This window comes from Myotis yumanensis, unplaced genomic scaffold, assembly GCF_028538775.1.
Source record: "Myotis yumanensis isolate MYYU_CA2020_CCGP unplaced genomic scaffold, mMyoYum1.0.hap1 SCAF_2, whole genome shotgun sequence".
Classification (NCBI taxonomy): domain Eukaryota; kingdom Metazoa; phylum Chordata; class Mammalia; order Chiroptera; family Vespertilionidae; genus Myotis; species Myotis yumanensis.
Genome location: NW_027223753.1, coordinates 169,460,208 through 169,474,667, shown reverse-complemented (window position 1 = coordinate 169,474,667; position 14,460 = coordinate 169,460,208). Strand labels below are relative to the sequence as shown.

The following is a 14,460-nucleotide window of genomic DNA, read 5'->3' as shown; positions in this document are numbered from 1 at the left end:
ACTTTTTAAAATTTCTTTCCCATAAAAAATTGAATATGTTTCAAATTCCCAAGATTTACCATATTATTATAATATATAATATTTGGCTTGAACTTAAAGGACTATGACTTTTTCTTAAATCAATTTTCTTTACTGGAAGTGGGTGTCATGGTGTTGGAAGTCGTGTTAAGTGTTAAGAGCCTGAATTAGGAGATCTCTCTTCTTTTCCAGCAAACAGCATGCTGTGGTGACCTTGAGGAAATTACTAAATGTTAAGCTGTGGGGAATTGTTAGTCAATTTTCCTAAACCAGATCTAGGACATTTGCCAAGGCTGTTTAGTCGCCATTGGTAGAGGCAGGCACGTGTAGAGGCAAATATGGAAGTGGAGGGAGGACACATATCCCCACAAAGCCACAAGATAGTAAACTATAATAAAGGAAAAGTATTTCTCTGTAGAGAAACACACATTTAAAATGTAAAACACATGCAACTGGCATTCAAATGAGCAGTGCTCACAAAAATGCAGGCAAATGGTTCTGGCAGAAGCCCCATGAAACACAACTCTGGGGAAAAATTCCTCAATGATTCAAATATTGGTATTGATTTTAAGTGAATTTAGTTGATTTAGGGTAACCGAGTGTGTGGCAAATTGGTCATTTGACAAATCAATTTTCACTCTAACTTCCTTGTCTAATGTAAAAGATATTTCCCCAAGTGCCCCACTGAAGGATCTCAACAATGTATGACCTACATTTTCACAAATACAGAGCATTATTAACCCTTTTAGTCTTCGCAGTATAAGTGATGGATATCTCCTCTCCTTTGGTTATTCAACCCATTCATGTAACACATATTTACTAAGAACCTACTATTTGCCAGACTCAGTACTTAGGTACTGAGGACTGGGCACTGAACAAGACCGGACATTAGCCAGTGATAGAGGAAAAGGATATTTGGAAGGTCTGTAAGTGGGAATGAGCTTGGCATATGCAAAGAATTAAAAGCACTACAGTAGGAATGTGTCACTAAGAGGGGAGGGGGGAAAGAGGATGAAAATGCAGACAAGTATGTCCTCCTTGTTAAAGGTTTTGGGTTTTATTCCAAGTGCAATGGAAGCCACGAGGGTTTTCAGCATGTCTGTGAGTACACTTTCCCTTTTTTTAGAAGACTGCTCTGTTGGCCTACACGCAGTGGTTCTCAACCTTCCTGTTGCCGCGACCCTTTAAAACAGTTCCTCATGTTGTGGTGACCCCCAACCATAAAATTATTTTTGTTGCTACTTCATAACTGTAATTTTGCTACTGTTATGAATTGTAATGTAAATATCTGATATGCAGGATGTACGTAAAGGGGTCGGGACCCACAGGTTGAGAACCACTGAGCCCTACAGAGTAAAACCCAAAGAGGACATAAGGACCAGCAAGGAGGCTATCACAGTGGCTTAGTGAAAATATACTGTTGATTTGAAGCAGGGTGGTAGTGAAAGAGGTGAAGAGAACCAGGGAATCTTAAGTACTATTAGAAGGGGACATCTATCAAAGTTTGATAACAAATTAGCGGGGTATAGGAATTGAGGGAAATTTTGGATTGAAAGATAACTTCTTGAGGTTTGTTTTAAGCTACTAGGTGAGTGGCACTTTCTATGGAGAGAGAAAACACTGGAAGTTGGGGAGAGCATACTGACTTCATGAATTTATGTTTCTATGAGTATATGTGAAGTTGAACGCTATTTTTCATCTATAATAATAAAAGCATAATATGCAAATTGACCAAAAAACTGAACAGCAGAACTACCATCCAGACGACCTTCTAGACCACCACACTATGACACGCACTGGCATCAGGGCAGCCAAGGAAGGTGCGATGTGATTGATTGGGGGGCCCTAATATCACTCCACAATCACCCCACACAGGGAGGCTCAGGCCACCAGGCTGGCTGCGCTGCGGCATGTGGGCAGGGCCTCCCTCTACAGAGCCATTGATCTGGGGGCCCCACGATCAATCGCCCTGCAGAGGGAGGCCCAGGCCAGCCAAGCAATCGCACCCCAAGCCTGTGCCTGTGGCCTGCAGAGGGAGGCAACTGGTGGTGAGGGACAGGGATGGGGGAGTTGCACTGCACAGATGGCAAGCAGTGGCAGCAGCAGGGGCGAGGTCAGCTGCTCGCAGTAAGGGAAAGGAAAGCCCCAATAGGCCCTGAGTGGTCCCGGATTGCAAGAGGGCACAGGCCGGGCTGAGGGACACTCTACTCCCAGTGCATGAATTTCATGCACCAGGCCTCTACTGTTTTTATAACTTGGAACATACTACACACTCAACAATTATTTGTTAAACATTTGTTATTGAATAAATCACCCTTTGCTTGTTTTTCAATTCTGTAAACCTTTAAAACATGGGGACCCAGAGTGAGAAATGTCTAGTCTGGATTCCAAGTTTCACTTTAATCACATTACTTAGTCTTTCTGAGGTACAAATTCCTCATTTTTTAAAAAAGAAGAGAGTGAATAACAATAGTATCTACACAAGAAGTTGTTTAGAGGATTAAAAGAGAGATAAAGAAGTAAAGTGCTTTGTATATTGTAACTGCAAAGTGAGTGTTTCTTATTATTATTACTTCTAGTAAGTAACAAATAAATTACTACTCATAATAATTTACATGCTCCATTTAAATATTAAGGATACTAACACTTTGCCTGTAATATTTTTTTCCAATTTTTCCCACTTGTCCTTTGTAAATCAGCTTGACTTATTGTATCTTTTGTGTTTGTCTTATTAAGGTCTACCTTTTTCTTCATATTTCTTGTTTTTGCCATGCAAAAAAGAGCTTTTCCTCTCCTACTATTACACAAATGTCCTACTGCATTTTCTTTTAACAGTTTTATTTTTACACCTAAATTATTAATATAAATACAATACATTTTTGTGCATATTTTTATATACACCAGAAAACTCACTTCCCACCACAAATGGTTAACTAGTTAATCTCACTTAATGTAGAATGTATATTACCTACTATTTTAAATACTACTTTGTAACACATTAAATTCTCACATATAATAGAATACCCTTTTAAATAATTAAAGAATACTATATAAAAGTATTCACTACTACATTGTTTATAGGAATAATAAATTGCAACTTCCTTAATATTCATCAGTAAAAAACTGGTCGAATAAATTGTGCTGTCACCATATAATGAAACATTGTGCAACCATTAAATACAATAAGGTAGATCTCCATGTACTTACATGAGAAGAAGTCCACAGTACATTGTTAAGCATAAAATAAAACAAAAAAATATGCTGGTAATTAATATTTATAGTATTGTCCTATTTTTATAAAAAATAGAATTATCTTACATAAATATTTAGATATGCAACTGAAAATGTTTGGGAGCACAGTCACCAAAATTTAAACTACATAAATGTATCTACAAGCAGATAGGAGTGTTTAGATATATGAGAATCTTTCACTTCTTACAATATATGTATATACACACTTCTATGTTGTTGAAATATTTTTAGAGATTGCATGTAGTATTTCTATAATCATAAAATAAATAAAAGAAAAAAAGTAAGTTTTACCTGCAATAGCTTCATAGAGACCAGCTTTATACCTTAAATAATCATACTCTTCAAATCTCTGAGGCCCCTCACACAGGGCTCGACACTCTGTATCTTCATTGAAATATTCTCTCAAAGCTTGTTCAAAGTACTTGATAGCTAGCTCAAAGTCATCGGCCTCGTAATGTTTGACTCCTGCACTGTAACTCTCCTGCACAAAGAAACAGAAAAACTTTTTTTTTTTTTCAAATAGCACCCACCTGCAGGGCACTTGGATAGCAGGGTTCATGCAGACTCGGGACCACTCAGGTAGGTGGGATATTGAACTCCTGTGCTGTAAAAGGGTAAAAAAGGATTGCACTGGGAGGTAAAGTATAACTTCCCAGTTTCAACTAATTGTAGATAAGAAAGGACTTAACTGGGCAACTAGTGTGGTGTCAGTCAATTTCATTTTCTTCCTGAGCACACTCAAGACTATACTGTCTGCACCTGAAACCTCTATAATTCTTACAAGGAGAAGCCAACTGTAAGATTGGCAGGAGAAGCGCCATGGGCTTATGAGGGGCAAAAGAGCAGTCAAATAGGTACAGGTGCTTGGTATCTATGATCTAGCCCTACTGGGGGAATTAAACATACATGTAACCCAGGAGGGGATGTCATGGGGGTCTCTGGCAGCCACAGGGGAGACTCCAAATCCCAAAAGGGTTTTTGGTCCCAGGTATGGAAAGGGGCTGAAAATAGGACCTTGTTGGGGAGCAGAGAATAACCTGTTGTTGCCAGCACCCCAGGTTAATACCCTAGAGCTAGTGTGTTAACCTGGCCCTGGGAAACTCAAACTGGTACCTGCTGGTGCGCTCCCCTAGCCCCATGGTGGGAGGAGGGTCTTGCCCCGGGCTTGCTCTTATAACCTACCATAATTGATAAGTGGCCAACTATTATTCCATCTGGAAGATTTGTATTCCCTCTTCTCACAACTAGTATTCTGGGCTGGAGGGGATGTCACTTGTCAAAAGGTATGGTATAGAAGACCAGAAAGACCACATGAACAAGCCACTATTTTTACACAGGATAGAGCAGCCATGGGCAAACTACAGCCTGCGGGCCAGATCTGGCCCATTTGAAATGAATAAAACTAAAAAAAAAAAGATCGTACCCTTTTATGTAATGATGTTTACTTTGAATTTATATTAGTTCACACAAACACTCCATCCATGCTTTTGTTCCGGCCCTCCGGTCCAGTTTAAGAACCCATTGTGGCCCTCCAGTCAAAAAGTTTGCCCACCCCTGGGATAGAGCAATGGCCTGTATACTACCCACTAGTGCTCATTTGCCTCTGTTGGTACCTACTAAACATTTGTCTTATTCTCCCTAGTTCAGTGCAGGCTCACAGCTCTGCAAGATGGGCTAATGAAGTGGCTCTCAGGTCCAATGTTTCAGACTGTTAGGTTTGTTAATAAAATATCCCTCTCTGCTACTGCTGGGCTGCCTTGGAGAACAAACCCAGTCAACCTGACAGAATGGTCCAATCTTAACATAATTTTAAAATGTTCTTGGGACTGACAATCAACTTTATGTACTTTGATACTAGTATGTATAAATCTATTATATATCTTTATTATTCCTTTACTATATGCTATATGACTGCTGTAAAAAACAAATATAATGTCTCACCCATCCTCCTCTCTCTCCAGGATATATGTGGAAAATATATGGGCAGATTATGTGGGAGTGAAAAGGAAAGCATCCATGTTGGGGTGGAATGAGTGGTAAATGGGAACATGGGCCCCATCTCATGCTTCAACTCCCCCTGGAAAATATAGTGACAGCCTCTGTAGATGGACTGTTATACATTGGGATAGGCAGGACTCCACCCTCCCCTCTCCTTCAGCAGTAAGATGCTTTCCGTAAGAAACTAATCTCATAGATATAAGACTTAAAAGTAATGGGGAATGACAGGGAAGGGGCACTAAATAGAAATAGAATCACAGTTGTTTGATAGCTACTCACTATAAAGAAGAGATTTTCTTACAAATCCTGGGGAACTAAAGGACATGTTATAACAAGGAGAACAGCTAAAGCCGGTTTGCCCAGTGGATATCGGCCTGCGGACTGAAGGGTCCCAGGTTCTATTACAGCCAAGGGCACATGCCTGGGTTGTGGGCTCAATCCCCAGTGTGGGGCGTGCAGGAGGCAGACGATCAATGATGATTCTCTCTCATCATTGATGTTCCCATCTCTCTCTCCCTCTCCCTTCCTCTCTGAAATCAATAAAGTAATATTTAAAAAAGAAAAAGAAAAAAAAGGAAGGAGAACAGGCCCTGGAGATAAGGCAGTGCAGAGCCCAGATCAAGGACAGAACCTATCTGAAGGGAGACAGCGTTTGGGGCTAATCTTTGAAGCACTTGTGGCTAATCTTTACAAATACAATGAAAGAGACATACCCTGGGAACTCACTAACTTTAAAATTTTTCCCAACCACTAACCCTATATAAGAGCTTGTTTAAAATGAACTGTTAGAGCCGTCTTTTCAGCGTGTTACACAATCTCCCTCAGATTGCTGGCTTTCTGATTAATAAACGCACTACAAAGATTCAACCTCGTCTCTACTTATTTGTAGGTAGCAGCAGGCAGCTCAGAGCCTTTCATGTCCTGTTTCATATTGACTGATGGGATTGTGACATACGGGGCTGAAAGATAGATAGAGGAACTGCACAATTAGGAGAAAATTATGAGATCTTGAAGTTATTAGCTAGAGACCGTAGTATGCCAGGTCATATATTGGCAGAGAAGGCTACCAAGCTCCTTTAATTTTATATTATCACAAATGTGCTGTAGTTATAATGTGTATTGACATATTTCTCTTCATCTTACTTAAAGAGCAATGTGATTTTGTGTTGGCTACAGTACTAAATCCTGGGCTTTTTCTGGCTGCATGGGACCTAGTCCTTCCCTCCACTCCCCAAAAAACGATACTTTCTAACCCTTTTGAATGTAGGTAGTGCCATGCAACAAAATGCAGGAAGATTGATGGGGGTGGACATGACAACCATTTCCTGGCCTGGCCCAGTTGAAACAATAAGGGGGGAGGGAAGGCTTCCATTTAAAATCTTCCTCTCTTATCATTTTATTTAATCATCTTGGAGTCCACATGTTGAGAATAGAAATGTCTCTAATTGTAAAAGAAGCCCTTTCAACATATTGTCATCTTAAGTAAACAAATAATTATATAGCTTGAAACCAAAACCCCAGAATTTGAAAGTACAAGCACAACGGAAAAACCACGGGGACTTGGAGCTAGGAAACTATAGTGTGACCTGAGCAGTTCACACTGGCTCAAGTCCCAGGTGGAAAATAATGCTGGCGCGGAACTGAAGCTCAGAAAGGGTTACAGATATTTATATCATATTCTACTTTTCGCCAGGTCAAACTGATTTTCTAAAATAATTTTCATTGTCTCTCAATTTTTTAACCATAATAATTATAACATTTTATGTAATAACTCTAAAAGTATAAAAATGTCACTGTTTTGGAAATCACGAACCATTTTGAGATATCCATTCACAGGAATCTGCTTTGAGGCAAATGAAACTTAGGAGCATTTAGCTCCACATGGTTGGCAGGGGTCCCCAGAGCTCACCAGGTGTGGTCTGGCTTCTCGATCTACCAATTGGGATTCTTCGACGCCGGCCATTGTTCTGTAATTCTCAATGTTCTGCTGCATTTCCATGTGCTCAGGATTGGCCATGAAAAATGTGTGCCCTGCTTCCACTGCTTTTTCCAACTGGTTAAGCTGTGGAGAAGAAAAAAAAAAATAAAAGGATCAAATAAAGGTAAATATTTCTAAACCAGTCTCAGCACTAGGCTTGAAAGTGACAGTTCACATTCACGATATTAAACCTCCATCCCAAAGGGCAGGAGGTTAATAAATAGTACTACTAAAATGATATGTGGATGATTTGGCTTTAGTGAGAACGGATACATGTACTTTGTTACAAGTTCATTCTCTTCCCCTCTTTTCTAAGTCATCTGTGTTTTCTGGAAATTGAATCTTTGATTTATTTTATAATCAATCAAAATAAAAAGCTGCCAGTGCTGTGCCACTTCTAATTCATATTTTCAACATCTTTGTCTTCTATTTTCTCTTCATTTCTTTTTGTCCCTTTTACATTAGTCCTAACAATGGGAGTATAAACACACCTATGATTTTCCAAAGCATGGGATTGAGTATATCATCTACTACATCAAGTGTGTTACCAGGCTTTAGAATATGAAGAATACAAAGTTGTAAGATTAAATTATTCTAATAAAAGATGTGAAATACAGCACATACAATGTTCTACCACACTCCCTTGATTGAGGTATTTGATTTCAAATTTATAAGTTTGATTCTCATTAATTCAAAAGGAAGAACTTTTAATAACCACTATATAGACACTATAAATCTTCTCCTAACCCACTTAATATACTGCTTTCCATGTAACAAACAGTGATAAATTTTTAACAAAATGGAATTAAATTTACTCAATTTAAGACATGTTTCCTTATGCTTTAGTCATGAAGAATGTCTATAAATAGATCCATTTGCCCCATATCAGAAAACTGAATATTAGTAGCCTTTTCCATGGTAAATCCAAATAATGTTTGATCTATTTTAAAGTATAAAGAATTAAAAACTAATTGTTCCTGAACAAATAAATGTAAAATCATGGAATAGCATAGAAGATTCAACTTAGTATACTTTTAACAGTTTGGCCACTCAACTATGAGTAACATAAAGTCCCCAGTAATTGTATCTCATGATATATAAAGAACCTTAACACTTACCTCAGAAAAGATAAACTGGCTTATTTCAAGACTTGACATCCTTAAAGTTGTCTAATAATAGTAAAATGTTCCCCATTCCCCTTTAATTTTCATATTACTACCTACCGGCATTCCTTCCATTAAATCTCGTCTGAAATCAACTTCCCCTACCACTTTGATTTTGTTCTCAACTGTATGCTCCCAGAATTATTTTGACTGTCAAAATCACTAATTTTGGACCTTGTTTCTTTCTCAATATCTCACACACTAACTCAATATCTCACACACTAAATTTCCTCAATATCTCACACACTAACACAAATAAATATGAATTTTGTGGACATCTACATAGCAGCAAGTATATAGATATAGAGGAAAAAGACTAGGTTGTAAATTGGGTGATGGTGTGAACCTGGAAAATGTCATCTAAGCATTTGTGTCTCAGTTCTCCTTTAAGAAAAATGCCCATAAAACACCCATACCACCATCTACTACATAGGATTTTGGAAGAAATTAATTGTGCAATATATATGAATGTGCTTCAGAAATCATTAAAACTCAAATAAAATAAACAACATAATACAACTTATACATGCTCTATCAGTTGCAAGGATGTAAATATGCTCTCCTTAATGATGGATATCCTATATAATAAAGAGCTAATATGCTAATTAGACCAGGCAGCAGAATGACCTTCAAGAATGACCTTCCAGGATTACCTTCTAGAACAACCAGTGGGTGGGAGGTGGGGCCACGAGGCAGCTGGGGCTTCTGGGAGGGCTGAGCCCCTTGGACAAATTTTGTGCATGGGGCCTCTAGTAGTGTATAATGCTCATGGATACATAATTTGTAAGGATTGTTAAGGTTCTTGTGGTTGTGAAAACTGCCTCCAGTTAAGAGTCAAACTATAAGTCATGAACAAAACAGACTTGCACTGACATACTCAGGTTCTATAGCACCATTATAAGTGATAGAACATAAGTCAATATTTGTTTTACATTTTCCTACCTTCATGTTTTGCTCAGGTTGTTCCATTGACCTAGAGATCCTTTGTCCCTTGGTCTTTTCTGGTTGAAATCTAACATATCCTATCTTCAACTCTGCTTTCTCTAATAGATCCTTTCCCCACTCTGTAGCTGTAGCCAAGCATTGCAATGCAATCCCTTTTCCTCTACTGTCACTTATATGCTGCCATACATTGTGTCTACCTGAGTATGTTTGTTTCTCTGACTAGAGCTCTGAGGAAAGAGACCATATAACTTATTTATCTTTTTGTTTCCCACCTACTTCACATACAGATGTCTATGAAATGTCTACAAAAAGAGAAAAGAAACTTCTAGCAGGTAAATGTTTTACACACAAATCAAAAGGTATATTACTATACTATATGGGAGTGTGCTTCATAAGCTACCATGTACTGAAACAATATAAGTTTAATGATATCTCAGAAGTCATTATTCCCACTGAGAGCTCCCAATACTGTTTACCACTGATGACTGTGATCCAGTAGCTCTTGAAAACTGTCAGATAATATTGATACACTGGTTCCTTTTCTTAAATTTGACCACATTGGTTTTTTGCTTATTTGGTGCTTTCCCCATTTATAACCCAGCATTGAACATAATACCATCATTCCTAAGTATAAAAAGATTCTATGACTTAAACCATAAAACTTACTTGTGAACTGGCCAAGGCTTTTAAATCATTGTGAACCAGTTCAGGAAACTAGAATTAGCTGCCAGAGTCTATAAAACAGGCCATTATTTTAACTGGAAGCTTAATATTTTTGTACTTTATTTTAGAAATTAGATACACATATCTGAAGTGGTAGGGAAAGTCCAGGTGAACGTTTTTAGGTTGTAAATTGGGTGTATACTCCATATAATGCCATATTATTGGCTGGGGATTATTACAATAACTTGTAGGTACAAGGTTTCAGCTAAGGAAGGATCTACCCACTGTTCTATTAAAACAAACAGAAAGCCAACTACATTAAAGGTTCTAAACTGGGTTTCCTTTAGGACTAAAATAAAACAAACCACAGTAGAAGATAGCTCTAATGTGAGGGTAACTCTATGCATCAGAAAAATAAATTGTAAATAAAGAACAACTGAGGAAAGGGAAATGATTTGACAGCAAGTTGGTATCACTTTTAAGGAAGCCCACTGTTCCATTGAGATATGAGAGACGGGGGTCAGACATGCCTTCAAGAAGTACTGGCTCAATTCCCCTAGGACTTTGAAGAACTAAGCAAAATTTTTTTCCTGCCAGCCCAGAAGCAAAACTGTACGTGGCTGTCATGCTGCGTGGAAAAGAAATGAACACTGATTAAGTCAACACCCTGTTTGTATTCAGAAGTCCCTCTGTTCACTGCTGAGGGAATGAGAATCTTCTGAGACACACCTGATTTTCCAGGGCTAATCATAAAGGAGCATTTCATACACACTGACTACTTCAAAACCTTCAGCACCTATCCAATGAGCAAAAAGAGATTCCAGAAACTATGTGCCATGACATTCAAGAAACCCCAGGATTTGGCTCTCACCCTATCTTTCTAGCATAACTTCTTCCTATCTGTCATTATGCAAACTTTCCCCAAAAATGTTCTAGAAGAACTTCTAGGAGTTTTCTAATTTACCACCCTCCTGTTCAAGAAAACACACGGGTCCAATACTCCAGTCATACCAAAGTTATTTATTTAATGCATTCACTTATTTAGCTAAAATTTATTGTGCTAGACATTGTGATAGTCAATGAGAATAGAATACCTACATGACCCAAATGGATAAAGAACCTGCTCTTTCCAGGTGTTCACAGTCTTACTCTGGGAGACAAATCTCAGGTAAACAAATCATTAATGAAAATTATTTCAGTTTGTGCTAAGTGCCATGAAGAAACCAATGAACAAATAACACTGTAAGAGCCTGCTGGGGTTGGAATGAAAACAGGACTTACTTAGGTAAATTAGTCAAGGAAGGTCTCTCTGCAAAGGAATTTTGAGGTGACCTAAATTTTTGGGAAGTTAGTCATGATCAAAATGGGAGGAAGAGTGTTCTAGGCAAAAGAATGTCAAGTAAAATAAATGGACCTAAAGTGGAAAAGTCTGGACATTTTTAAAAAGCAGAGCAGAGACTAGGGTGAGAGATTTGAGGAGTTGGAGGACAGATCACCTGTATGCTACAATAAAGAGTTTGAATGTCATTCTATGTGTAGGAGAAAACTATTAAAGAATTTGGAACATTATCTGACATGCATTTTAAAAGAATTCAGTCTGCTATGTGGAGAGTAGGTCTTTGGTAGCAGGCAGGAGAAGACCAGTAATCCAGGTCAGAGATAATATGTTTACTTTGCAGAATAAGAATATCACAGGATAGCTCAGTCCCCATCCTTTTTTCCCTTCTAACTCCCATTCTTTTCTCTTTCTTTCCATGTTGTCCATCCTTGCTATAGCAGTGTTTCTCGATTCGGAAGACAAACACATAGCACAAAAGAAAAGAATTCTAGCCGAAACCGGTTTGGCTCAGTGGATGGAGCATCGGCCTGCAGACTGAAAGGTCCCAGGTTCGATTCTGGTCAAGGGCATGTACCTGGGTTGCGGGCACATCCCCAGTAGGGGATGTGCAGGAGACGGTAGGGGATGTGCAGGAGACGGCTGGTCGATGTTTCTCTCATCGATGTTTCTAACTCTCTCTCTCTCCCTTCCTCTCTGTAAAAAATCAATAAAATATATTTTTTAAAAAAAGAAAAGAATTCTAAAATTTTCAAGCATATTTTGGGGAAAATATACAAGTTCCCTCTTTCTGAATTAGAAGAAATATGAAGCTCACATATTTTGAATAGGAAATTTAAAACAGCTTGTAAGACACGCGCAAGGAAGGAAAAAGACATTCTGAAGCACATAAAAACATGTAAAGAACACTGTGTACTTGTGAAATAGAATATTTAGGATCACTTTCTATCTTCTGGAGCCTTTTTTATACAATCAGGGTAAAAGGTCAAATGTGAGGTAATTTCCATTCTTCTACTCAAACATCAACATTTTCAGTAAAAAAAGGAATTCTTTCTCTACTTGTACTTTCATCACCCTAACTTTTGGAATTCACCCAGTATCATGCATTACATTTTGATAAAGTGCCATAATTTTTGCCTTGGCTCTTTACATAATTTCACAATATAGCAATTTTAGAGAATTTTTAACCCTATCTAAGGTTTCTTACCAACTGACAAGACATTCTGTTTCTAAGCCACAGCAGAATCTTTAAGTTCTACTTAGCAGCGGAAACACACTGGCTGAAGAGGAAGAAAGTCACCAGATTACAGGATGTACATTATGCTAAACACTAAAAATTTATGGGCTAAAAACTTTAGTCTTCCTTTCATGGATCAGTAAGAATTTTTTCTTAGTAAGAATAACACCAGGCATTTTTGTAGATATTTTAACACATGCTAGTATCTCCAAATTCACTTTAAATTCTTGCCAGCCCAAAGTTAATTTCCTTCACAAAACCAAGTTAATTAATTAATTAAAATTAAATTAACATATCAAAAGAATACTCTAACAATGAAGACCCAGCAAATTTTGAAACAAAAATTTGAAGTAATTTGAACTACTAGATTAAACTAAGTTCTATAAGTCAGAGTGCTACAAATGTAAATTTTGGGGCTGGTTAATCATATTGAATGACACCTGTAATTGAAAAAGAAAAAATTAGCCATATGGAAAACAACGTTGCATTCTTATTTCACAATTTCTGGTGATGGTTCTATTCTTTGTGCTGTTAATGTAACTTGCAAAAACACCTATGTATTGGATTATTTTAATAATTCAGTTATGCAAAATAACTGTTTCTTTTGACAATTTGTAAAATAACATTGAAGACTGCATAATATGTTGTGTTGTCCTTTTTGCCTTGACCACTAGAAAGCTCAGAACTAAGTTGTATTTTTTTGAAGATCGTATATTTCCCCCTTTTAAATTTGTTGTTATTTTTGTTTCCATTTCAAAAATCTAATTATACAAATAATTGTTTTAGAAGGGTAACTCAAAGTTCTTTGGGACACAGAGAAGATACAACTTATTCAAAAAATAAACCCCTATAGTAAGGGAAACTTCCAGTAATTAAATTCTTTCCTATATTTTAAAGTTGAAAATTTAGGTTTTCATGCTAAATGCAGAAAGTAAACTTATCTTTGCATTTATTGAATGTTAGTCTGAAATGTAGTCATGGTTATAAGTAAATATTTACAGTTTTCAAAGCATTATTTGGTAAGAATTAGATGGGAAGTGACATTTCTAAAGGGTAACATTTTCTCTGTGGAATAAGTTGGAAAGGAAGAATGTCTTTTTAAAGACACTTTCTTTTGCCAAACTTCTCATAGTCTTTCCTTCAATTCCTTATAGTCCTAAGCCTGATTAATATCTTCCTGCTCTTTCTAAATACTCTAGTGAAGTTTTAATCTGATGTTTACAACTTAATGTTAAACACTGATGGTGAATAGCCACTGTCAAATGAGGTTACCCTTATAAGCACAGTGGAACAACAGGTTCTATCAGCTATGTTAGAAGGTTTCTTATCAATGAAAACCATCTTTCAGGGTAAGGAAAAACTAAAGTGAAGAGACAGAACTTTTAGTTATTAAAGTCTAATTTGTGATTAACATGTGATCTCAGGTTAGAGACTATTTAAAACAAAAAGTCCCTGAAGTTATTTAAAGAAAAAATACCCTCAATGTATCTGCCAAAAAATAACTGCATGCTTAATTGGACAAAATCCCTCAAGCCATCTGTGTATTGTCTAATTTCCTAACAAGAGAAGAGCCAAGACTTGAATGCCTGCTGGATAAGGAGGAGAGAATACTATCTTTGGGATGGAATGTGGGCAAGTCATATTTGCCAGGGAGCAAATTAAATTAGTGTGTATGTTGTGTTGACATATTTCTATTGCTTTTGGTTCTAAACATTGGGACAGAGTAATATGGAAGAACTGGGCTGGCATCTTAACCTCTGTGGTGTTGTCCAGAAGTCTCCCTTGAGGTGTCGGAGGATGACTAATGGTTACTGAAAAGTAGGTTTGCGCCAAGACCTGTCTGACATTTGCTTCCTGCTACTGTTTTTGG

At 37.4% G+C, this 14,460-nt stretch overlaps 1 protein-coding gene across 1 annotated transcript in view; it reads right to left on the bottom strand.

The window, feature by feature from the left end:
- The window catches only part of P3H2 (prolyl 3-hydroxylase 2), a 162,857-nt gene that overhangs the window by 34,052 nt on the left and 114,345 nt on the right, over positions 1 to 14,460 (bottom strand). Inside the window, exons 2-3 of the mRNA XM_070406582.1 lie at positions 7,178 to 7,330; positions 3,562 to 3,751 (exon numbers count right to left, since the gene is read on the bottom strand). Coding sequence (XP_070262683.1) covers positions 3,562 to 3,751; positions 7,178 to 7,330 — 343 coding nt within the window. The remainder of the gene's footprint in view (positions 1 to 3,561; positions 3,752 to 7,177; positions 7,331 to 14,460) is intronic.